The sequence below is a fragment of the Solea solea genome, chromosome 15 (assembly GCF_958295425.1).
Source record: "Solea solea chromosome 15, fSolSol10.1, whole genome shotgun sequence".
Classification (NCBI taxonomy): domain Eukaryota; kingdom Metazoa; phylum Chordata; class Actinopteri; order Pleuronectiformes; family Soleidae; genus Solea; species Solea solea.
In genome coordinates, this window is record NC_081148.1 from 7,958,183 (window position 1) to 7,985,438 (window position 27,256).

General features: G+C 41.8%; 1 protein-coding gene across 2 annotated transcripts in view; it reads left to right on the forward strand.

The window, feature by feature from the left end:
* Positions 1-1,606: 1,606 nt before the first annotated feature.
* Positions 1,607-27,256, forward strand: part of slc8a1b (solute carrier family 8 member 1b) — a 122,898-nt gene continuing 97,248 nt past the window's right edge. For both annotated transcript variants that reach the window (XM_058651423.1, XM_058651422.1), the window contains exons 1-4: positions 1,607-2,057; positions 11,150-12,076; positions 12,353-12,517; positions 13,799-14,589. In XM_058651423.1, coding sequence (XP_058507406.1) covers positions 11,201-12,076; positions 12,353-12,517; positions 13,799-14,589 — 1,832 coding nt within the window. In that variant the 5' untranslated portion in view covers positions 1,607-2,057; positions 11,150-11,200. The remainder of the gene's footprint in view (positions 2,058-11,149; positions 12,077-12,352; positions 12,518-13,798; positions 14,590-27,256) is intronic.

Consider the following 27,256-nt stretch of genomic DNA (forward strand, 5'->3'; position numbering starts at 1 on the left):
CCTCGTTGCATTATTTGAACACATTCATGCTCTTATCTACAAAACACTCGGCCTTAAATTTAAAAATAAAAAGTAAAAAAAGTACAGTGTTTTATTTTTCAGGATGCTCCGAATGGTTGTTGCAGGTGGAAGGATTTGTTTATGGATACTTTTTCAGGCCAGAGAAACCTTGTATCTTCTGCCTGGGGGCAGTAGCTGGAAGCAGTGATGTAGTAGGTGACAAGGATCCCTCTGTGATCAGGTTGGCCTTCCTGATCACAGAGCAGTTGTATAAATCTGTCTGGGAGCTTGGGGTGAAGCGGTTCTTTTGCTGGATGTATAACACAATTAATCTTGTATATTTGTCATCATGAATACAATGAGTGACACTTAAGCAAGGGGCAGGATGTTTGTGACATTTTTTGTCTTGAATTGACCATAGAATTTATTTTCAATAGAGCACTGCAGAGGGAGTGAAGTGATAAACACTGATCTTATCAAGACCAGCGGTCCTCATAAAGCCTGATCCTGTTGAGGCAGAACTTCTAAACCTCTGGATAATGTTAGGATTAAGATGGATTAAGGTTAGAAGGTTATTTTATTGGTGGCTTTTATGTGTGTGTTTTTGTTACCTTTCCTGACACAAACATTGACCTTGTTCAGACCAGGAGCCCTTATGGAGACCAAAACCTCCTCATGAGGCAATCATTGTTAGGCTCTAAAGATAACCCTTTAGCACCGAGCGTATCACAGATGACACCTTTTAAACAGGCACACTTTGCGTTAGCGTAATTAAACGACGGTTTGTGCTGTCGGAAAAATTCCATTGGTTTCTGAAAGCGGATAAGTTACAAGTCAAAGCCAACATGCTCATTACTGGGAATCAGCATCTTTGTCACCAGAGAGGAGAGACAAATGTTATTTTAAAGATGTGTTATACTGTTCATATTTCAAAGTTAACCGGCGGAAAATGGTGTTCATGTAAAACTACAGTGTTTTGTTTTTTTAAATAAAACTTTTTTTTCTTCTTTTTAAATTGTTAAAACACTATTTTCACATGCAGTAAATTGTTAATAGCTGCCAGATATTAAAAGTTATTCTGCAAAAATGGGCAGAATCACTTACTCACAGGACATTTTCTGGTCCTTTTCTGACGGACATTATCCCCCATTGCTCCCTGACAGATGAGTGCTGCCCACTGCTCCTGTGCCTGGCATGTGTGTAATAAGGATGGGTTAAATGCAGAGAACACATTCACTATCACTAATTGGTGTGTGTGTGTGCAAAAAGTTACTAATTCTAATTTTGGTTCCGCTGTCCAAATGAATGGAAGTTAATGCGGTGTCCTAACAACAATGGCTGCGCGCGCGCGTGTGAGCAGAATAAACAGAGGGAGTGAAGTGAGAGAGGCGCGCACACATGCGGCAGTAAGAGGGAAAGAGAGCGAGAGCGGATCCTCTGGTGTGTGAGGAAACAGACCAAGGAGAGACCTGCTCACACACAGGCACCCACTCCCTGACACTCTCGCTCATTCACTCACTCACTCTCTCTATCTCACTCACTCACTCTCTCTCTCTCTATCTCTCTCTTCGGCTCTCGCGCTTACACGGAGCAGCAGACGGGGGATCGTGCGGGGAAGAATGAGGAAGAAGTCCGCTCTCCAGCGCGCCTTGTCCCAACAAATGCGGGTTTGCTGATGAAGCGCCGCTCCAGTCACCCGATCATACAGGTCGCTCGGGTCACGCTGCGTGGAAACGAGGAGTAGGCAACAGCTGACAAACGGCAACAAATAAAAAAAGAATAATAAAAAAACTGTCAGTGCATGGGAATCCGAACTCATCACCCCTCCTTCTGCGCGTCCCGGTCGGTGGATAGATACGCCGTCTTGGCTTGCGTATAAGAGCTGCCTGCGCCTCCATTACCATTCTCCACCACCACCACCACCACTGCTGCTGCTGCTGCTCCTGCTGCTGTAGTAAATCTGCGACCACTTCTCCTCTTCTCACTTATTTTACTCCACTGCTGCCTTTACTACAAACGGCTCCTCTCCGGATTGCGGACACTCTCTAAACAGAAAGGTAGGGTCATTCTGCAGTTCTTTCCCCCGGTGCGTATTATTTAGCAATGATGTGAATGATGGTGAATGCCGGGGGGGTCTGTGTCTCTATTCCGCGACATTATCTGTTGATTTTAAGTTTCTGTTAGAGGGAGAAAGGATGCAGAAACAGTTTGGATGGAGAGGGACAATGTCTCCTCATGGAGTGGAGACTAAGCACCATGCGTCTGCCGGGTTTGGATGCGATGATTCCTCTCATCATCCTTTGCCCACCACGTTTTCCCACACTGCGCTTCTCCTCCTCTGCGATATAAAGCTTCGCACAGAGAGGATCACTGGTTTAATAGCAACCGGGTGCGATGGAAGGAGTGTTTATTTGTTTTCATAAACATTTTCAAAAGGTTTAGGTTTTAGACTTTAGATTTTTTTTGACTGCCCTCCCTCTCCTGCTCTCTTCGCCCCTTCTTGCATGTTTTAAGTCTGCCCGGCTGCCCCGCTTACTTCTACAGGAATCATAATTACGGATGCAGAGCACGTTCAGATAACCAGCCTCGCACATTTTATAGGCTTTCATTGTGGAAGTTCGGTGACAAACATGTGCAGTCCGGGTAAAATTCCCTCTTAGAGATGGTAATCCTTGCGGAGGGTTAATGATCCTTCTGCTCTAAAGCGCACTTAGTGCCACATTTTGCGGAATTTTGCAGGTCCCCATCCTTTGCGCCTGAGTGGTGCTCACTCCTCTTGTCTTGGGGGGAGGTGGAGAGCATTTGCACATCTGTACAGACTGTGCAGGTTGTGAGGGAGAGTCCGGACCCCGTGGTTTAGTTTGTTTCTCAATGAGATAGGAGACAGGATTTTTTTTTATTATTTTTTTTTTTAGGAGAAGCTTATTTCGCCCTCATGCTGCTGCGTTTATAAAAAAATGTTATTATAATAAACAAGTCAATGGCAGAGCTTCACACATCACTTAACTGTTCCTGTAAACCTGGCAGATGAGAGGAGGCAGCAGACAGTGGCTTCTCATGTCTCTGCCTTTTCTTTATGACTGGTGTTGGGCACCATCAGGGCTTTCCAGGCGATTCTTTTCCAGCAGACTTCAGATGCAGAGGGGCTCCTCCTCCACTGTGGGTGATATGAAAATTGTATTGATGACAATGGAAAAAAAGCTGAAACACAGCCAGAGGTCTTAAGTGCTTTATTTGCCCTCCAGCAGTGATGCATTTGGTTACTGATGAAACGGATCTTTAGTCAATCCAGGTGTGGGGTTTCACAACCACACTGAAAGCCTAAGTGAAGTAATTTCCAGGAAAATCAGATCTTTTGTGTAAATGATGCCAGATTCAGGCTGCTCCTCAGTGGATGTGCATTCAGCAATAATTAGGCCAGTACTGGGGGAGAGAACATGCCACATTAGTATGCAGGTCCCTTTCTGAAAGGGTTATAGATAAGTCACTTGTAAATGAGGTGTATACATATCGTAGGTAAGTCTGGTTTATACCTTTTTAGTTATTTGATGAAAAACAGGTTTAATTATTTGCATGAGGTTGAAAAACACTGGTATATTTACGATGGGTAATAATGCATGACACTTTTGTAATATTATGTTCCCATGCACCCAACAGTTGTTGTACACGATGTGGCCCCGTCCACAGTCGTTTACAGTAAACAGGGTCATCTTTGAGCAAGGATGGGTCACGAAAATGCCTCTGCTAATGGAAAGTGAAAAAATTAAAGAGCCGCTGATTATGCTGCAGATTAGCAGTGGGCTTTAAGTTAATTAATTTCCTTAATAGTTGTGTTGTTTCCTGCCCAGGGACCACAGATGTAAATGAGCCCAGAGCTGAGTCTGGTACTGCTGAGAAGCTGTTTATTGTCCTACTGTTCATTTTACTGAATGAAATAATGAATGTCAATTTGAACTTGCATTTTGAGTATTTTCTCTTTAGTTCTCATTTTTTTTGTTGATAATTTTCCAAATATTTAAATGAGATGAATAAAAAAATCCAACATTTTCTAAAAGAATACAAAACAACTAATCACTCCTGTGTGTGTGCATAATATTCTATATCTATCGTGGCAGTTGTACAGATATTGTGACTTCTATCATACTGTATAATCGAATAGGTAATAAGCTAATAGCTAAGCTAGGTAGCCACCTATGTCACCCTAAGGGGGAGCTCATTTATTATAAATCAATATGACGATTGGTGGGTTCCCTGCAAACTCACAATCCATCAAAGGTCAATTGTAGGATAGGCAGCGCTGATGGGCTGGCATCTGTGACCCTGCTGTCAAATGTGAGGCCTTAAAGAGTGGGGGGAGTACATAACAGTACATTACAGTGCTACAGTAACAAAATCAAAATGCCTGCCAAACAAAGTGACTTGGATGTTTCTTTCGGAATATGTGGACAGCAGCTGCTCTCTGGCATAATCGGTTATCCTCCATAAGTACACACTATTCTGCATTTATCTTATATATCACATCATATCTTATCTATCTATCAGCTAGGGCTGTGCAATTAAACAATTACAAATCTGGTCCCAAATGATTACAAAGACAAAATAATCGAAACAAATCAATTATCAAAAACCGGGGGCTTTTACTGTTGTTGTTGTTGTTGTTGTTGTTGTGAAAATAGCGCTTTTAATGGTGTCTGACTTCCTGTCCTGCATCATCTGGCAATTTGCGGCACAAATGGTGCACAGGCATTCAGTGGAATTCCTGGATAGAACATGCAAATGAGATTACATACAATACACAATAATATGTAGTTATTTTAAGGTAAATTCAAAAGTAATCGCATGAAATAATCGTGATTACAATTTTTTTTTTTTTCCCCATAATCGAGCCGTTATCAGATGTTAATACAGATGTAGGCTAGATGTAGTTTGTAGGCTAATAATTTGGAAAATGCTGATTTCTAATTTCCACTGTCCTCGTACAGTAGCTGATTGGACGGAAATATCTGGCATTTTACCTGCTAAATGTTCCACTCTCAGTTCGCCGCTATCTTTGTCCGTCAGCAGTTTTGTTGTATGTGGGGGGGTTTATCTCCAGCTTTTTCCGCTGATAGCAGCTGTCTCATCACGCTGAAACCGTAACATGAAAGCACCAGGGCTGAAAGATGCTAACACGTGAACACTCCACTCGTAACTGAAGCATGGTGGTTTAAGCCCAAAAGTAAATAAGCCAGAAAAGCAAAAGCAAAGAGATGCAACAAAAAAAGAAAATATAATGATTTTATCTTGTGCAGCAGTAGATACTGTACCTGAAAGTCTGTGAGGAAACCTGTCCACTGTCCACATCCTTATAACAGACCTCTGCCTACTGTATGTGCTGTTTATACAGATGGTATCACCTGCTCCTTGAAGCAGCGTTACATGTAAACGTCTCCTGGGGATGAATGGAACATGATAGATAAGGAACATTGCTTGTTCATTTCCCCATGCTCATCATTGCTTTTCCCACGTGTCCCTCAGGACATTCAGGCGAAACTCTCTCTGTGGACAGATGGACGTAACGACAGTCAGGATATTGGTTGTCCTGTGTAGTGCAGTGCCACCCTGATCATTTCCCTTCACTCCAAAGTGTAATAATACATGAAAAGACAGTTTGGCTCACAGACCTGCTTCAAGGTAGATCCAGGCCAAAAGAGCTCATCATCTCTCTAATGACAGTAAACTCATACCATTAATCTTGATTTGTTTGCACAGGCAAGTGTGTATATTTTATACTCGTATGCACACTTGCGCGTAGCGGAGTAATCCTTTAATTTTATTTCATGTTATATGAGAGTATCATTTATTTATTAGCATATTTTCTCCTAATTTCTCTCTCTACCTCTTTTACGTTTCCTGAAGACATTATTATTATTATTATTATTATTATTAGTATTATTATTAGTATTATTATTATTAACACCTTTACTACATTTCCTTGTCTTTCTTTCTTTGTGCTCTCATGTTTTGCTCACCTGCAACATACAGAATGCTGTATGTCCACATGGTTAGTATCACTCTCTGAATGTCGCGGGGGGGCTCTGGTGCCAATCCCAGCTGACATACGGCAAAAGGCGGTGTACACCCATCACAGATGACACATAGAGACAAACAACCGTGTCCAATTTGCCTAATCTCCATGCAGAAAGGCTTTTGTTTTCCGACCAGGTCACGAAACCCAGGTCTTCCTGCTGCAAAGGCATGAGTGCTAACCACTACACCAACCGTGTGGCCCCACGGTCAGCATCTACTTTTTAAATAATAATCTCACTGCGTAGTTTGTCATGATGTCAGTTCCCTTACATGAAAGTGATTTTCATGTCGTTTGCGCTCCCCTGTCTTCTTCCTCCCTCCTGAAATCAGCCGTCGTCACATCACAATTGGCTCAGAAAAGAATGACAGTACTGGGACAAAGTGAGAACAGCTTGCCTGAAGTGCAGCACATGGTTACGCTTTTCTTAACTGTGTGTACGGCGCTCTTGCTTCTGCCCCTGGGCAGCAGGATTCAGTGGTCCAGTTTTTATTTTTGTCTTGGCAAAATATTTCCGTCTTTTTCAGAGGCACAATTGGCTTGTCGAACGTCGCGCTTCTCTTGACTTACATTGTTCAGGTCACAAAGGGACTTTAATGGCAACGTATGCAGAAATTTTCATCAAATCTAAATTTGCAGCCACTGTGGACTGTGACTAAGCGGCTACAGTGTCAACAGCAGACGTACCCGCTCGCGTTTGGCAACGATATCGGCTAAATCTTCCATTTTTCCTTGACCATCCTATGGAGCGGTAATATTTGTAAGTAAAGCGAGAGTTGGAGAGCATTTGTACAACACAAGAGAATTCTCAACAGACCAAGTAATTATCGTAAGCCATCTGAAGTGTAACCTCACGATGGCGTGATGAAGTGTAAAGCAATCAGGATTGTGTAAGAAATGTTTAGTGAGGATTTGTGTCCGTGAGGATGAATTTTAACGCAGTTGGCAGGAAGACACGGAGCGAAGAATAGAAACGGGAGCGTTGTCTCTGCATTTATGAATCGCAGGAGCGGATTCTCACATTTCTCACATTAGCAACTGTATGCCGATGTTGGTGTACAGTGAGATGATAGACGGGCTTGTGACTGTGAACTGCTACTTTAAATTCACTGACCAGCTGGAAATAAACATCCTCCGCAACATCTGCTCAGTTGCCTTTTCAGTTGCAAGGCATTGTATTGTCAGTTTGTTGTGTCAATAACGTAGCATAATCATCCGAAATCAATAATTTAGACACTTCTTTAGCCAAACATGGCTACTCCCTCGGCGCGATTCTTAATTAAATACATTTAAAATCCTTAGTCACCACTGGTAGGAAGAAAACACTGTATTTAGGGAAATTAGCTGGCACAAACGGAATGCTCATTAGCCAACAGCCTGACAGAAAGATGACATCCTTAAGTGAAAACGACCAAATCCCAGCGCACACTGAATTATTGATTACTCATAAAGGCCACACAAAGCCCCGTGTGACCACACAGGAAGGACAAAGAAAGCACGGAGCCACTGAGGAACATATTTAGTTATGTGCTCAATGAATTGTAATATAATTAAGTAGACGGGCCGTTTTGTTTGCAATTGAATATCTAAACATCTGACCAAATAACTCTCAGACCGCAGCTGAGTCCACTCAGTCCACACCAACACAGCACTTACCCAAATATTTAAACCCTTCACTCGTGGAATGGTTAAGTATTACACCTTGTCTGATTTATGCAGTAAAGGAGCTGTTAACAATAGGACAGACACACGTACTCTCTGTATATTACGCTGGGCAAACAGTCAAACACTGGGAATGTATTTTGTGTTGTGCGTGCAGCTTTCACCGTGATGTTGGACAGTGAGTCTGGGACGTAGGACACGTACTTAACAACATCTCCTGGTTAAACAGTTTCAGGATCTCACAGCCTCTGGGTAACGTGAGTGAACGTGTGTCATATACAGAGGTAATTTACAACCACTGGTGTTTTAAACTATTGATGTCTGGCAAATTGTGCGGCGTGTGCATGTAACAGTGTGAACAGTTCATTATTGGGAAATGGATGTGTGCTCGCAGGAATGTGCAAGGAGATTTTCTGAGGAGAGTTCTTCTGAGCTGATCTGGGATTCGTGTCTTTGGGTGTTGTCATTGATCCTAGTACTTCAGTAGAATTAGACAGTTTGTTGTGGATTCTTGAGGGTTTGTTCTGGGGATGACCGGAGATTGGAACAAGCATCGCACCGGGAACCACACCTGTGTGTTTGTGTGTGTGTGTGTGTGTGGTGTGAGGGAATGGATGAGTCGAACGAAGCAGGAGTACAGGGCAGGAAAACTGGATCGGACCTGTGGAATAAGGTCACAAGAGTGAGCAAAGAAAAGCAGGACAGCATTCCAAAGTTGGTCCAAGTGTCGATGACCTGGCAAAGTGAAGATAGGTTTAATTTACCGCTGAGTCTCAATGAGTCTCTGAGCTGATTAGGAACAGATGCAGGCAGGACAGAGTCAAAGTGCCTCACCCAGCTGACACACACACACACACACACACACACAGAGAAGGACACACAGACAAAACACAGCACAGAGAGCAAGAAGCCAGGGACAAGAAAGGGAGGGTAGCAATGAGCAGAAACACGGAGGGGGAAAGTGGAGGAAGAAATGCACTCACCACAGCAGTCATCAATAAAAAGGGGAGGTCTAATATCAGGTGTGTCACTGTCATCCGCTCTTTTAATGAAAAGGTGAGGAGATAATAAAACAGAATCATGGATAAATCTGAACTTGTTCCACACGGCACCGAGAACCATAAACCCTGCCTGATTATGTTTCAGGCTTCACCAGCTCTCATTCAGCAAACTGTGTCAACGATTCTCTAGAGCTGCGTAACTTAGTTTTTACTGGGAGCATTTTTATTCTAGTTATGCTAATGGGAAAATTCAATAACATCGCCATCAGTCTGCTGTTTAGATGATGAATCACACAAGTGGCTGAGATTGAAATGACTCAACTGTTTGATTGGTGAATGGCAATGATTCATACACTTCCACCTTAATTTGATTTATAATCTAACAAAAATGGAAAGAAGTATTAATACTTAAATTCTCCACTAATAAAGAGAAAGCATCTTTATTGTCATTATACTGGTATTGTACAACGAAATGTCGAGGTCAGATGGAGGGTTGATCAGAGCCGCTGCGACTGAGCGCGCCGCCACAAGGGACCAACCTGACCGAATGTAACTATCATTCTAACATGTTTTGATGGTGGGAGGAAACTGGAGAGCCCAGGGGAAACCCACGCAGACATGGGGAGAACATGCAAACTCCACACAGAAAGGTCCCAGACCAGGAATTGAACCCAGCACCTTCTTGCTGTGAGGCAACAGTGCTAACCACCACTACTAACCACTGCGCCACCATGCCGCCCAGGTGGCGTCTGTGAAAGATACAGTATGTACAATTGCGTTCAACTGGGATCAACAATGTCAATGTCATTGCCACACACACACAAGGTACTGAATTTCCCCTGCTATGATGTACAATATGATTTGTGTGATGACCATACAAGAATTTCCCTGGGATGTCACACAACACAAACTCTTGGCCTTTTTTTTTAGCTTTTATTAAATACTTTCACCGTAAATTCTAGACAGACCTTGGGTATAAATATGTACTGCAACTTGGCTGGTGAGTGGAGACAAACAATTGCAGGGTGGTAATTCTAATTTGTAGCTAACTGAGCATGTCAAGCAATGTTTTATTTTGTTGTTTTTATTATTATTATTAGTAGTAGTATTACTCTGCCTGCATCCCTATTTTACACCTTTTTAAATATGCAGCAGGAGTTATAATTAGACAAAAATGTGTGTACCCACAACACAAATTAGGACCAGATGGAATATTAAAAACCCAGATGACCAAAAATGTGAAAATTGCTTGTGATATGTGGGGGAACGACTACGCTGAATAGTGTCCCTTCAAGCACTTTAACTTCATAGAAATAAATTCTAACCAAATTATGGTGTTTTTTTTAACTTTCAGTTTCTTGGTACAACTGAATGGTCTGAAACCTGAGTGCAACAAAAAATCAAAATCACAACTTTAGTCCTGCAGATTTCCTGCAGATTCCCTTATCTAAGCGTTCAGCTATACAAATACATTTTAGAATACACACAATTATCTTCAAATGTTGGCCCACTGGCTGCAAAGCTGCCTGATTAAAGTCATCTAATTACAGTTTGTGCTGTTGACTGAAGTGCACGGGCCTGTTATCACAGAGAGCCACTCCTGGTCAGGTTACATGAGGCACCGCAGGATATTACTGCGACACTAATGCAGCAGAGACATTTCGGTGGAAGTCTTACTGAGTTGAGAGGCTGAAGTTGATGTTTGTTGTGGTTATTTGAATGTCTTCAGTGAAACTTTGTCAGCGATGTTGTGTATCCAAGTGAACTGTGGCGCTTTTGAGATGAAGTGTTATTTACTTAACAGTTATTTAACAGTTTTGATTGTAACAGATGTGGAGTTTCCCTTTACTGCACGGAATGAAGATAAAGTACAAAGTTTTTACTCACACAACATCTGAACGAGATGTTCTAACTATAGTAACTCGTGTCTCAAACATGGAAAGGATGTTCTCAAATTTCTTGTCTCAAATGTCAGTGTTAATGATTTCTTTGTCGAATGGAGTTAAGAAACAATCTGAAAAATCTTGTCCTCAACAAAATAGTTTTGATTATTGAGCGAGTGGGAATGAGAGATGAAAATGAAAACAAACGTGTTTGAAATGTTGAAGTAGTGATTATGGCTTGATATCACGGTGTCATGTCTGATACTATCTACAGATACCGATGTCTGTCTGGTGCAGTCATTTTATACCTTTTAAAATATGCAGCTGTTAACAACACATTTGTGCTGATGCATTTACCACTTGACCATTTCAAAGACATAATTATCCGACTGTGTCCCACAACATGACTCAGCTAAAATGCTGTTACATCTTGTACAGCCTGTGCATAGTGAAGCATGATTTTTGGATTGTATCATATTTTACCTTCTTTAAAGGCGTTATGTGAATTCTTTCTTTTTCTCTCCTTTTTCCTAAAGGTTGAAGATCCTCATTAATTGTCTCCTCTCAGTGCTGATCTGGACATCACCATGGGTCGCAGGGATCGCCCCTCCATCCTGACCCCTGCCCTGAGGCTAGTAGTCGTCACAGTCCTCCTCCTCGTTCAGATCCAGCCCTCACTGGCTGGTGCCCCCCCTGAGCCGAACTTGGGCGGCTCAGTGTCGGCAGTATCCACGAATAAAACGGAATGCTCCTTGGCTCAGCGTTGCATGAGGGGCGTGGTCCTACCTATCTGGGAGCCCCAAAATCCATCATTTGGTGACAAGGTTGCTCGGGCAACAGTTTACTTTGTCGCTATGGTCTACATGTTCTTGGGTGTGTCGATCATTGCTGACCGCTTCATGGCTTCAATAGAGGTCATCACGTCGCAGGAAAAGGAAATCACCATCAAGAAACCAAATGGGGAAACCACGACCACTACTGTTCGAATCTGGAACGAGACCGTCTCCAACCTCACCCTCATGGCTCTGGGCTCTTCGGCTCCTGAGATCCTACTGTCTGTCATAGAAGTCATTGGTCATGGGTTCGAGGCTGGCACACTGGGCCCCTCCACCATTGTGGGCTCTGCCGCGTTTAACATGTTCGTCATTATCGGGCTTTGTGTGTACGTTGTGCCTGACGGCGAGACGAGGAAGGTCAAGCACCTGCGCGTCTTCTTCGTCACGGCCACCTGGAGTATTTTCGCCTACATTTGGCTCTACCTCATCCTGTCTGTGATCTCGCCCGGTGTTGTGCAGGTGTGGGAGGGGCTGCTAACGTTCTTTTTCTTCCCCATCTGTGTGTTGTTCGCCTGGGTGGCCGACCGCCGCCTGCTGTTCTACAAATACGTGTACAAGCGCTACCGCACGGGAAAGCAGCGTGGCATGATCATTGAGACAGAGGGCGATCGTCCACTTCCCTCTAAGGTATACATAATATTACCACAAATGCTAATGCTGCAAAAGTGCAGTGCTTCAAGCAAATGTAAACTTAGTTTTATATGATGCTCTATACATACAGTACATACTCACATTTAATGATTTAAATAAGATTAAGTAAGATAAGCGTCTTTGCTTACATGGTTATTATAGTTTTATTTAAATTTTCAGTTGGCTGTACCAGTAGAGAGACTTGTTCCTTGAAATGATTGCTTGATTTAAATCTGTGGCACTGAATAAATGTCGTTCTTCTCCACTTACAAGGTGGATATTGAGATGGATGGCAAGATGCTGAACTCCCATGGTGTTGACTTCCTCGACGGTCCACTCGGTTTGGATCTAGATGAGAAGGATCTGGATGAGGAGGAAACCCGCAGAGACATGGCCAAGATCCTGAAGGAACTCAAACAGAAACACCCTGACAAAGAGGTGGGCAGCACAGCTAAAACAAAATACTTCACATCAAATGCAATGACTGTGTGAAATACTGTCCCTGCTTCTCACATCAGGGCTGTTTTTCTCACTTAAGGAAATGAAATGACAAAATAACCAGATACAGATTACACTCTCTTTATTAGCTTCTTTTATCAAAGTGTTTATGGTGATGAACGCCGCTGAGCTCTCAACAACCACTCAGATTAATCTGCTAATTATACAGGAAATGGATCCACCATGAAACAAACATACAAGTATAAAAATCTCAACACAATTAATCCTTATAACAACAGTTTAGTCTTTAGTGTTATGAAAAATGACTTCATATGTTGGCTTATAAAAACGTGACTTTCATAAAAATACAAGCACAAATGCTCTAAAATGTATACTTAATATCATATTGTGTGGCAAAGTTTCTCCTCTAAATTTTTGGACAATGATTAAGACAAAGTAACATCATGAATGCCACATGCTTTAAGACAAGCTGCTGAACTCTTCTTACATGAATGAGAGGGCTTGCTAAAATAGTTTTTATGCTTTTACCTTTACCTTTACATCCATTAACACAGGGTGATTATCCCAGAGTCAAATACAAGTGCGTATTTAGTTTCCTCATATGTTGACATAAAGATTTCAACTGTTGTAGCTTTCATTTGACCTACATCTGCAGCTTAAAAGAGTTGGATTCCCAAGTCAGATCCTCTTTTTGTTTTAGCTGATTGTTATTGGTGACACCATTTTCCTGACTGACCTGATTAAAAGTGAGGACCATGAAACTATGCCATTGTGTATGCAGAGGTTCCAACTCAAACTGACTGCTGTCAGTTGTCAAATACAGCTGTACTCTAATATAGCTCTATATTCTGACATCCATCACTGATCTTGTGTGTCTGATTGTGAGGTTAGACTGTTTGTCCCCTTTCACAAACACTTAAATGCAATGATTCCCTTGATATCGTCGTGGAATAGATGTTTGCAGTCATGAATCTGGATTTTGCACATCTTGTACTCTTGTGTAAGAGCTCACAAAGCCTTGTGCAATCTGATTCTTATTACTTAATAAAAAATAAATCACAGACACAACATTATAACAGGATGATTAATGAGATCACAGGGTCTGTATGTCAATGTTCATCAGTCCATTCATTGTATTGAATCAGACATGTTATTAAACTCGATTTTTTTCCCCTCTTTAGAAGACACCGTACCGCATCCACTAGTTCTGGCGAGCATGATTTCATTAAATCTTTGTGTGCCTTTGTTTTTGCTAACCAGGTGGAACAACTTATTGAGCTTGCCAACTACCAAGTCCTTAGCCAGCAGCAGAAGAGTCGTGCTTTCTATCGCTGCCAGGCCACCCGGCTGATGACAGGTGCTGGCAACATCCTGAAGAAACATGCAGCCGATCAGGCACGGAAGGCAGTCAGCATGCACGAGGTTCGCTCCGATGTCGGCGATAATGACCCCATCTCCAAGATCTTCTTTGAGCCTGGTTCTTACCAGTGCCTTGAGAACTGTGGCACAGTGGCGGTGAATGTGGTGCGGCGTGGCGGTGACCTGGGCAAAACTGTTTCTGTGGACTACCGGACGGAGGACGGAACCGCTAATGCCGGCTCCGACTACGAGTTCACCGAGGGTGTCGTCTTCTTCAAGGCCGGCGAGACACTGAAAGAGATCCGTGTGGGGATCATTGATGATGACATCTTTGAGGAGGATGAGAACTTCCTGATTCACCTGTCCAACGTCAAGGTGTTGTCATCAGAAGGCGAAGAGCCCGAGGAAGGCGAGTCAGCTAATCACATGGACTCGGTGGCCTGTCTCGGCTTACCCGCCACGGCTACCGTTACCATCTTCGATGACGACCACGCCGGTATCTTTACGTTTGAGGAGCCTGTATGCCATGTGAGCGAGAGCATTGGCACCATGGAGGTGAAGGTGCTGAGAACGTCTGGGGCTCGCGGCGTGGTCACGCTGCCGTACAAGACAGTGGACGGGACCGCGCGAGGCAGCGGAGAGGACTTCGAAGACTGTCATGGAATCCTGGAATTTCAGAACGATGAGATCTTGTGAGTAACTGATCATTTTTTTACGCTCTCTGTTTGTGTGAAGTTGCAAATGTTTATGCTGATGATTTGAGAAAAGTGAGGGTGTGAGTGAGATGTGGTGGTCGCAGTGGACGGACTGCTCGATGGGAACTCGACAAAAACAACACTTTCCTGCCCCCCTTTGCGTTTTTCTACCTTGACATTCATTTTTTTATCCTCATCTGTCTGTTTCATTCTTCTTTACTTTGGATTCTGTTGTGCTGCTGTTTTGGTCTTCAGCGAGATACTTTGTTTTCTGCATGCTGGATAGCTGCACAGTCAGTACCATTTAGTCACCTTTGTTTTCATGTCAGATGGTATATGGTTTGAATTATTGTCACCTGGTTGGACTGTTCAGCGCGGGTTGCTGGAAGCATATACAAAACAGCAGGAATATAAACAAACAAGCAGCAGGGAATTGGAGAAACGCCAAGAAGGAGCATATTTCTAGTCGCCTTAATTGAGCTACACAAAGAGATTCTAATAAAGTGTATCCCAGTTGCCCTTTTAGGTGGCTTTGTACGGTGTGAAAATATCCCAGAGCAACCTTTTACGCAACTGACTGAAGGGTTTTTGTCATCTGTTCCTGTGTGAAAAGATCTCCAAACTCTATTTAAGGATCCCTGCCGTAAAATGCCGCAGCCACAGTTCAAAGCTCTGCTTGGCCTAACAGAGAGGGGTTATTATCTGATGGTAAGGTTCGTGATTGCTACATGACCACATTTCAGGATGCCAGCTGCTCTACTCTGTATCCCAGTCCTCTCACAATGTGGTAAATTACGGTAGCTCTACGAGCCAACTGTTTGGATAATGTTCACCACTTTAGGTTAAAACCAACAGACTTTCCTCTTCTTCTTTTGTTCTTTAAATATCTTACTGTCAATAATATTGCAGTGAATCAATGCACAAAGGTTTTTTTTTTGTTTTTTTATTTGATCATTCAGCATTAGGAGGTAATGTGATAAACTGATGAAAACGTTGACTCAGATATTGACTGGGATCAAGTGAATACATTAGATGGTGTGTAAGTATTTTTAATTTAAGTTTGTTAACAGCTGACATCAAGCTCACAGAGTTATCATGTTACACAAGGCTTGGATGTCATTACATTTCTGAAATGATTTGTCGGTGCAAATCTCCAGGTTTATGATTGGTGTTACAGTGTCAGGATGACAAATTGCCTTGTGAGCTGTTCATTTGACATTTTGTGTTGCCAGGGACGATCATCTAATGGATGATGTGTGTGTGTGTGTGTGTGTGTGTGTGTGTGTGTGTGTTAGATCATGTATGAAATTGCTTATTATAGGCTATTTTGACATGGACTGTATGCACTTAGAGTATTGAATACACATGCATACTCTTCACCTGCAAATGCTCTCACAATGAGAGGTGAAATAACGTTTTTTTTTTAATTTGACACCAATCAAGGGAGGGGCAGTATAGTTTGTGTGCTGATGACTGTTTTCTGTAAAATGCTCAAAAAGGAGGACAACTGGTTTCTGTCCCATTCTCATCCTCTCTCACACACACACATTTGTTGGGGAAGTGTGTTCAAGATGTCAACAGGAATTACAGTTTGCTGTAAAGCCTTCTCATCATGGTGGCCCGTAGGCCTGTAAGACTTGAAGCTTTAGCGAGGATACAATAAACTTCACAGTTTTCTGGCCACGTGCTACTTTACGGGAGTTGTCAGTGGTCGTTGAAAAACTGCAGCCTGCTCGTGCAAAATCCTGTCAATAACTGATATTAGAGTCATTATATTAATGGGCCTAATTGCTGTTTATTAATTACTTTAAGTCCATTAGTTGTATGTTGTGAATATAATAGGTTATGATCCCACAGCTGCAGCTTGAACAATTTGCTGTTGTTTTATTTGTCCACTACCCTCATTTGACCTGACTGCTTTTTGTTGAGTTTTCCTCTGTGATAGAAGTTTGGCTTCTTAGAAAGCTTGAATGAGGTAGGGCTTGACTGCTGTTGTGGGCTTGTAAAGATTTAATGATGTCATGTGGGTCCGTTAAAAAAAAAAAAAAAAAACATGTTTAGACATGCAGGGGGGAGGAGTTGAGGGGATGAGTAAGGAGTAAGGCTCAGTCTGGAAGTTTTGCTTGCAGAGCTTGAAATGTTCAGCTGTTTTTGGGATGGGTTTGTAGGACATGAATCAAAGTGCACCGTCATAATGAGTGAATGGGGGGGGGGGGTAGTGTCATAGTCGTCTAAAACTCGGTCTGTCACGTCTCTGCTGTTTTTGGTCAGATTAGAAGCAGATGTCGGCGGTGCTGTCGTTCTCAGCCTGTGGCAGGCTGCATAGTTTCCATAGCTTGTAGCTCTTACAGCCAGGGCTAAGTGGGTTTTAATAACACTTTGTCCAAATCAAATGATGGACTGTCCTTCTGGCTATCCTGGTAACTGTGTGCAGGCCTGCGTGTCCATGAGTGTGCTCTCGAGACTCGTTCCTTCCAGATTTCAGAGTCATGCTTGTTATTTATGAGGTCTTTTTTCCATATTTGTTTCCATATTTCAGCGACATGCACATAAGACATGCTAAGGAAAATGCTTGGCTGTTCTTTGTCTCCCGAGTAAAGTTTCACAACTTAAATGCGACATGAGTCAAAAATGCTGTCTTTGTCTATCTATGATGTACATCTGCGTTGTTGTTGTTGTTGTTGTTGTCGCAACCACAGTAAATGTATAAAACATTTTTGCAACAGACACATTATGAAGAATATCCAGGAAACTGCCACATTTGACGTTTTTTTGGAAAACGTGTGTTCCCACAGAAACACAGTGTGCAACAACGGGCTCTGATATGTTCCCTCTGGGAAAAACTAAGGCAGAAAATAGCTGATCTAAATAGATTTACCTCCAGGCTGACTCTACCCTGATTTTGTTTCTCGGATAAAGAGAGAGGAAAACAGGGGAGGGAGAGATCTCGTGGAGGTATAGCGAGGGAGATGAAATGATTATGGGATGAGGATGTGACTCATTATGGCGTAGAAGTGGGAGTAAGAAAAGTTTTTGACTCCTCTATAAATTAACTTTACATTTTAAATCAACATCCCTGTTTTTTTCTCCCATGCGTGAGTGAGTGAGTGTGTGAGAGTTTGTCTAAATAAAATCATCTCAGTTTCTGGCTTCAGTGGAGTAATTCACTCTCTCACTGAAACCTGTGTGTGTGTGTGTGGTTTAACTCTGCTGTCCAGCTTGTGTGCACTAATACAGATGGCAGTTTTCAACAAGCTTAATTTCTACTACTACTACTGCTACTACTACTATTACTATTAGCAGTAGTATTGATCCTAGTTCTACTCTTCATTGCAACCACTTATCTATCTTATCTTATCTTATCTAAACACAATCTATTTAGGGCAGAAAAGGCCATTAACATGAAAATGTTCACATGATTGTGACAAAAGTCAGATAATGAAATATTTGATATGTTTGTGTAAAAGGTAAAGAAAAACAGATAATTGTGGTTTTAAAATTCTTGATAAGTGGGAAACAAGAAACAATGTTTCCCACAATGCATCTCTAAGAATGTTTGTTCACTTCGTAGACATTATTTGCCGGGCCATTACCACTCCTTTTCTCCAGCCATCACAACACCACTGATAATTTAGTTGCTATCTCCAAAACCACTAAGCTTTGTAAATGTTTACCAGTCATTACTATAAAATTATTATTAATTATTAATTATATTAGTTAAATAATCTATGAGGAAAATTGGCACTGTACAAATAAACTTTTATTTGATCTGAAATAATTATGATAAAATAATAATTTCAGTGTGCTTTAATGAAAACTGACATTTTTATTTGCAAGTATCTTAAAAAATTAAAGTAAATATCCATTAGGGATTCCCAGTGCAAGGCTTTAGCTCTGCTGTATGTTATGTCACATGACAAACTGCTCTGGGAACATGAAAATTCAAAATCCAAGGCTGAATAATGGTCTAAATAACTTTTGAAGATGATTTTCTATTATATTTGCCACTACTTTGCTTTCTACTACAACAAACTAGCATCATCATGCCTGTCATATACAAAGGGCAGTTTCATCCAGATCAACCTAAGAGGCTCTATTTTTATTAATGATGGTCCAGATGGAATTACCAGAGCACTTGATACAAAATAGGCCAGCACTTAAACTTTCTTTCATAGCTGTTACAATGAAGCTGTATTTTTAGACAGAAGAGAGTCAGGTTTAAATATGTATTAGTTTGTTAAATGTATAATGAATCCATGGACTGTATGGTTCATTAATTATTGATGAACCCATGTTTCCTTGGCAACAAGACACATACAAATCCATTAAGGTCAAAGGAGATGAGAAAACGAAGCATGAAGGTGAACGGACACAAATAAATGCATTTATAGACACAGATTGTCTCACACACACACACATTTGGAGGTTAAGCACTGCAAGAACCAGTGCACATGCACGCTTGGTTTTGAACGTAGACCCTTTGACCCTGTGAGTCTCACACACACACACACACACACACACACACACTGAGAGTAAGAGAGAGACAGCAGACTGGGATGTCACACTCCAATAACCAGCACAGACTGGCTTTTTGCAATTCCTGCATTGAAGAATGTGGGACTTGCACCTGGGGTGCAGTCGTACATATTTCCCATAATTTCTCAAGTGGCTTTTTGTTTATGTTGACATTAAGTCCGACAGAAGAATGAAGCCCCTAATCTCTGTTCTTGTTACTCTAATAGTGCAAATGGGTCAAAGTCTGATTTCCCCGAATGATCAGTTTTTGATAAAGGGAGCCGTTTATGCTCAAAACAAAGCAGTTTGTACGACGTGACATCATGAATATGTAATGTACGGCACCATGCAAATACCACAGTCAAATCACTCCTAGTTTTTAAACTGAAGAATTTGTATATACACACAAACACAACCTAAAACAGGAAGACTTTGCTTTAGTTGTTCATACTTCATGCTTTGTTCACATAAATGCACACACTTCCACACACTCCATCCTTGTGTAACACACACACACACACACACGCAGACCACCATGAGGTATGAAGATTGTGATCTCATATTACAAAGTACATGATAATTACACCTCTCGTCTGTGTGTGTGTGTGCATGCCAGTATCGGAGTGTATGTGTTTAACTGAGGGCATGAAAGTGACTGTTCATGGCTTTACACACACATTTTGTAGAATGATTTGTGTAACGCAGTGTTACCCAATCCCGGTCCTCGGGCCCCCTGTCCTGCATGTTTTTGATGTTTCCCTGCTCCAGCACGCCTGATTCAAATCAGTGGGCTTTTTCAGAGGTCAAGGATGAGCGGACTGTTTGAATCAGGTGTGTTGGATTGGGAAACAGTGGTTGCCACGCATCCAATTGCAATTTCAGTCAATCTTCAGTTCAGTATTTGCTGTGAAATTTGAGCATTTCCACATGAGATGCCATCAAAATATTAAAACTCCAGTGTGGAACCTACTGTATATCACCCCTGTGTGATTACCAAACAGTGTGGTCCCCTCGACCCTGCAGTCCATGAACTAGTTTTCTCATACACACACACACACACACTTACAAGGAGTGTAAAAAGGGATAAGAGAGAATTGATGATGGTTGTATGATCTAAGTTATGTGTTGTGTATGTGTCTTCTATGTAATGCTACTTGTCCAGACCGCATCCAGGAAACTTAATTGGAGCTGCGTGGTGAAGGAAACAGCAACCACTGTCATTAGCCGAGGCAGGCACGTAGTGAGGCAACTGTTCAGCAGTGGTGATTGCTCTAAGACAACAACGCGTGTCAAATATGTTCTGTGTCGTATTTACATTTCAATACTTAGCTTGCACAATTAGCGTCTAGAACGTGTTCGTTCAAAATCAGCTGTTTATTATGTGATTTTCATATTCCCGTAGCAGCCTCCGCATTAAAACCACTTGAAGCTCAGCTTCAACTGTTCTCTAGGGGACGGCACAGAATCGTTTTTTTCCACTGGGGTGAGCTCGACGGTGATTGGACAAAGGGTTAAATCGGCAAACCCTAACCCAGCGGCAAAATCGTTACTTTCAGGAAAGCTGAGCTTCCACAACAGTGCTTCAACTGGGCTTCTGCGTGATGATTGGAGGAACTGTCTGAAAGGTGGAACCAGTTTTTGATTGCAGAAAACATACACAACAGCACTAAATAAAAGCACTATTCACTTAAGTTTTACAACATTATTATAGTTGTCCCTTTGCAGAACTTATTGTAAGATTTATGTATAAATAACTGCGCCTGAAATGAGCTTCCCCTGTTTCAAAGCAACCAGCAACCAGCCACTGCTGTTCAGGGAGCACTTGTTTGCTGTTCACGGAGTAGCTGTGATTAAAATACAAAGTCAAAATGAATGACTAGGTTTATTTTTGGCAGTTTTTTAGCCATAGTGCTGCAGGTGTCTTGCTTCAGTCGTGCTGTTTGCTTCCTCCAGCTCGCCTGCTCAGTTGTACTGTAACAGGTACTGTGAAACACAAAGTCTTGTGGAGCTGATCGGCATAATCTGTATTATGTCTTGCACAAGTATTTGTTCACGTTATGCACTACAGTTTCACTATCACAGTCTCATGTAAGAATTAAAGACAGCTTAAAGATATGATTTGCATTGAAAAGCTAATGGCGTTGTTTCAAATTGCCATTTCGATTTGAACGACGATTAATTGTTAGTGCTTTTCTGGTTTAACCATCTGCCGATTACTTGAAGCGACACACTGACTGGAAACATATCATCTGTAATTCTGAGTGAGTACTCTTTTAGTGATTGAATACCATTTTTTATGCACTGGCATTTTCTCATCTCACTTTCCTCAAAAGTCAGCTTTTATATCGGGCTGGCTGCCACGACGTTTGTAATAAAGGAGAGTGCAATCAGTGTTCCAAAAATCCCTCGTCAACATCATTACACAATCCCATAAGTACGTCTGATTCCTTCACTGTGTTTGACACTTAATCAGCACTGTCCCAGTACGCAAGCAAAAAAAAAAAAATCCTACTTCAAACTTAATGTTTTTAATTCCATAACCATAAGGAGCGACATTGACGATGCTGGAATGTGTCATTTTCCACCAAATATCAGTGACTATTCAGGACGTAAGAGTGTCTAAATTAGCCTATTTAATCAGAGAAGAGAAGAGAAGAGAAGAGAAGAGAAGAGAAGAGAAGAGAAGAGAGGTCAGCAGCTTGACAAATGAGCCCTAACCAGCTGCCTCCACAAAACACCATTGCCTTAGCAACCACTGGGATGGAGCAAGAGAGAATGTAGAGGAAAACGAGAGATTTTGAAAGAGACAAGCAGAGCAGGCACAGGATAAAAGACAAGTGATGGGGAAAAATGGTGGTAGCAGGCCACTAATTAAGTTTAAAGACTACATTAGGGGGAAATATATGTTCTTTTTTGTTCTTATTGCAAATGGACAGGTCCTCTGTTGTGTTGTTGTTGTTGTGTTTCACTGAATTTTATACATCACTGTGAACACGAGGTATGACTCATTTTGCAGTCATGATGACACAAATGCTTGTTGCTACTGAACAACTACCTGCTGCTTTGTTCAAGTGATGTCAAGTGACGCAACCTGCAGAGCTCACGGGAGCCGTGATGATGATGATGAAGAAGAGTAAACTTCAACATTCCTCGGGCTACATTTAGGCTCATTGATTTCATTGGCTTTGTTGCAGCTCTCTGCCTCCCGAACCCATTCAGCTGCTCGAGGAAAGGGTTATCCCATTATACAGCCACGCCCGTTTGTCACCGATGGCTCCGGTTACAATTCCTCTGCACATGTTTGGGAATTCATCCAATCAAACAAGTATGGGCAGTTGGACCAGCTGGATGAAGTGTCCTTTTTCTTGTTATTTCTGATGTCTGGATTTGTAACTGGGAGCTGTAACTGCTGCTCAGAGAGGACGACGATGCAAACAAAGGCCAGGTTTTTATGGACATGGACAAAAGAGGGTTGTGTTTGCTCATGATAACATGTTTTTTATAGTCACGGCTTTTACTGTGAAAAAGCTTAAAATGGTTTTATCTCCTATCAGAGGATGTTAGTCCGAAACAATTATTCCCAAACAGTACTGCTACTTTTTCCGATACTGCTTATCGATCTACTTTAACAATACTCTTGTGGTTCTGTTTGTTATCTTTTAACACATTTTTCTCATTCTGAACATTTTGAAGTAGTAAAACAGCGCTATGTGTAAGCAGTTATTTGGGAGTATACTGTTATATTAAGATAAAATATTTAATTGCAGAACTTCTTTGTTGTCCTCTTTGGCTTGGAGTAGACGAAGTAAAGGGAGGTGTAGGATGATTTGCTGTAGCTGCTCCAATTAAACCAAAATGGATGTATGTATATCAGTTTGGATTTCAATATACTGTATGTTTATACTTAAAGGGGGGCTTTGCTCAGACTCGATGGATTAATTACAAATAGCAGTTCTAATAATGTTAGACAGAATTCAGGAAAACAGGGCGCTGTCTAATGGTTACTATTCACTAGTTTCTGCTCGCATAGCATACCTGAGGTAAAGGGCGACACAGGAGACGTGCTACGAGCTATAGGTTGTCAAACACTGTGAATTTGCTGTCTGAATGTGATGAATAAGATCGCTCATATTGCCAACTTTTATTCGAGCCACTGCACCTGGCAGGCTCTGAAACACACGCACACACAGGGAAGATTGGGAAGCTGTGAAAATCCGTCATAGACAAAGCTAGCACTCTTAACGTAAGCACTTATTAATACTATGTTATTTCAAAAATGTGCCTCAGGGGCTTGTTTAATACTGGGTTTTTTACCCATCCCTAATAACAAGTAGGCTCTTGCTCTGATAGGGAAACTTAAAGGGATTGCCTCCGCCTTGATTCATGTTAGGGGAGCAGTGATTATTTGAGTGTCAGATCTCTGAGGATTTCTTTAAAAAAAATATTTAGTTGTTGGGCTTTTACTGCAAAGCAGTTCCAGAAGTTCCAGCTGCATCATCGCACACGCTAATGAGGTAACTCTCCCTGGACATCGTCTTTCTGTGCAACAAATAACCAGGTCAAACATCTCTTGTACTGGGTTGATTAAGAGTCGTTCAGTAATGAAGAACATGAAATGAGCCAGATTTAAGCCCGTGGAATCTCCTCATCTATGATGTAGCCCTTTTTGCTTGGCGCTTATCTACATGGGAAGCACTTTAATAAGAGTGCTGGTCTATTTCCCCAGCCTGTCTGCTCTAAGTAGTTTTAATGGATGACTATGAGCAGGCTAATATTATTATGGTGATGTTAATTTTTTGGCGAGCGGGGCCTGTGATATTGGAACTGAATCTCACCAGGTAATTCATCCTCCATGTTAATCACAGAGGCTCCACAGGGACAGGAAGCCAAGTGTGCGTTTGTGTGTGTGAATGTGGAATTGGCAGGTGAACAGATGTAGCTGTTGTTTATGTCCTGTGTTTGTTATTTACTCCACATGGCCCTGTATGCCCGTCAACTCGGGCTGTTTGCTTGAACCTCAGGTTGCATTTGATTATTTTCTCAGTTTTACACTTAAAATAAGACAATGGCCAGCTGGAAAACTAAACAGAGGGAGTGGCCTAGGTGTCATGTGGCTTCCCAAAAGAATTTAAGGAAGACCGTCCTCACTGTGGGAACAATGTATGACTATCTGTTTGATGTTTTACTGGGGAAAAGAGTGTGATGGAGAGATGTTGAAGGCCACATAGACCGGAAGCTCCAATTAACGCTGCGTTTGTGTGTGTATCTGCGTCATTACCTCGTTTATTAAACCCTAAAGTTTCAGAACAAACAGTTCAGCCACTGCTGAGAAAATAGTGTTGTATTGTTTTCCTGGGCTCTGCGAAGCGGATCGGCACTTCCTTAATTTGATGTCGTCATCAGAAATCCTCACCACTCCTCTCACCACCGCAGCGCCTCCCGGTGCGGGCACTAGTCCGGGCACATCCGGTTGCGTACATTCAACCGCAGAAGAAGAAGAACTACTCTGGTTGTAGCTGCTGAGATGCAGAGCATCCACCGTGCCAGAGGGGGAGCTGTGTATCTGAGAGCTGGCCTATCTATTACGTCACTTCCAGGTACCTGGCCAATCACAGTACAGTAGGAAAGCTCTCGTTGGCTGGCCAATCACAACACAGTCCACATTCTGGGGGTGTGGTTTTGGTCTGAAACAGCGCGGCTGACGAGAGCGTCAGTGAGGAGATATTTTGATCGGCTCGTTTGCAGCGATTTGGAGGTTTTTAATCATGAAAACAAGTTAATATATGTAAGTAGACCTCCATAACTAACATATATGTGTGATACAAGCATTCTATGTCACCTTTAAAGTGTCATGAGAAATAAACATGTAGCAGACACATACACTACTCTTTTCTTGGGGAACGTGAAATGGGCAGGTCAAATCCAAAGACTCTGTTTTCAGTTTCAGTTTTGCATGTGCAGACTATTATTGGGTTTATACTTTATAAGAGTGAAGGAAACCATAATTCATTTTTTTCTTTGCTAAACTGGGAAGACAACATGCCTATATGCATGTCTTTCTTTGCCCATTAACTCCTGTTTTGCATGCAGAACACACTGGCTTTACTTTTTTCACTCTCTTTTTTTTTTTCTTAGCATGCTGCTCTATCAGTGCAGCGTTGCTGCGGGTAACCGCAGCAATGGCTGGTGCACTATGCAGTCAACTGCTGCCAGTTGTAGTAAAAGCTCAGAGCATTTCACGCTCCGCTGGGCCTCTCTTTCTCTCTCTCCTTCTCTGCCGACTATTATACTACAGAGGGAGGGAGGGAGAACAAGGTCGAGAGACAATCAATGGATGCAGAGGGAAAAAGTGGACTGATAAAGGAAAGACCGTGGAGAAATGAAAGGGGGGGAAAAACTTCACTAGCAGTGAGATTTTCAAGGGAAAGATAGAACGTAACCGCTGCAATAGAGAAGCAAACGTAGACACATACAAATCCACTTCAACTAAACCACACTGCCCTAAACATTGTTACGTAGATCAACCTCAGAGGGTAACACTGCAGATGCTGCAGTCTCTCCTTTTTATTTGTCTTTGCATGAAAGCAATCCTTCAAATGAGTACTTCCCAAAAACTCATTATCTAGTGCCAACTGTTGCTTAGTATAATTTAGTGCTTAGCGTGTATAATTTACTTGGGATCTATAAACAGAAATTGAAAAAAATGCTTAAAATCATGTTATCAAGAGCTGTTGTGCTTCTATTACCTTCCTCTTCCAGGGAGTCTGCCATTTTGCGCCAGGACTCAGTCAGTTGCAATGTGCAACAACACCACTAGATGCCACTAAATCTTACACAGTGATCCTTAAATGTTTCGATGGTGCCATATGGCAATGATCCATCTCACTTTGAATCTGTTGCACAATAATTTCATTATAATAGTATAGTTTAATGCAATTAAAATCATATTCCGTCAGAATAAATTAGATATTTTCGCCAAATCGTTCAGCCGTACTGAAAACTCATGCATATGCAGTATAGTACATGAGCTGAAATGAAACGATATCAACACATTTAAAGCTTGCCAAAATAAACGATAATCCCTCCCATGACAGATGCTGTTGAAATGGCAGGAACATACAATGTGTTGCCTGCTGATAGAAATTTTCACCTGTGTTCAAGTCTGTCTTTGTTGATTTTGTATCTAACACTTGATTTATGCCCTTGGTTCCTGGTTGAGTGAGGGAGAAAACTGATAACGGCATGATAAAAAATGTGTTGCTGGTCCCTTAAAACAAATACACAGGAGTAGCTTTGTATGTGGTAGGTTACCCGGCCAAATTATCAAACGATGCATAACCACAATGTGGGTGTGTGAGCAGTCAACACATGCACGTGGTTGTTATGTTATATTTATACATAAATACACTTTTTTCATATTATATAAAGTTGGAGCTCCAGTGTCCGGAAACGGAGGCATGCAGTTTTCCCGAGCAACTCAACACGAGAATTTGCTGGAATATAAATATTGGTGTTTCCTAACAACCACACCCTGCTTCTCCTTTTGTGCACTGTCACAATATGTTGAGACTAAATTCCTGTCCTGTATACAGTAAGGTCAATACTGATGCAAATTTAATGAGACCCACAGGCTGATACATTTTTATTCTCTGTGTAGAGTTGCTAACATTTCCTTGTCTGATCCAGTGTTGCACCAACAATGTAAAAATGTATATAACTGAAAATTATAAGGAGTGAAAAGAGTGGGAAAATGGTGAGAAGCAGAAATCTCTTCAAGAGAACAAAGGTACAGATTGAAGCAGGATGTTTATTCCAAGAGCTGCGATAACCAAGAGGAAACTGTTTTGTGGTGCTTAGTGGCCCGGATCACTGCTGCAGGATTGATTCAAGAGAGTGAGTCTTGTCTGGAGATTATATATATATATATATATATATATATATATATATATATATAGATGTATAATATCTGATAGCAGTCGCAGTGGGGAAAGTGACACACACACACACACAATCCTTGATAGCTGCACTGCTTGTTTCATGGCTAACACCAAGCACCATGCTCATGGGTTAAGTGTATTGCTCGATAGTGTTGAATGACCCCCCCCCCACACACCCCCTCTCTCTTGCTGCAGCAGCTGCAGTGTAAGCT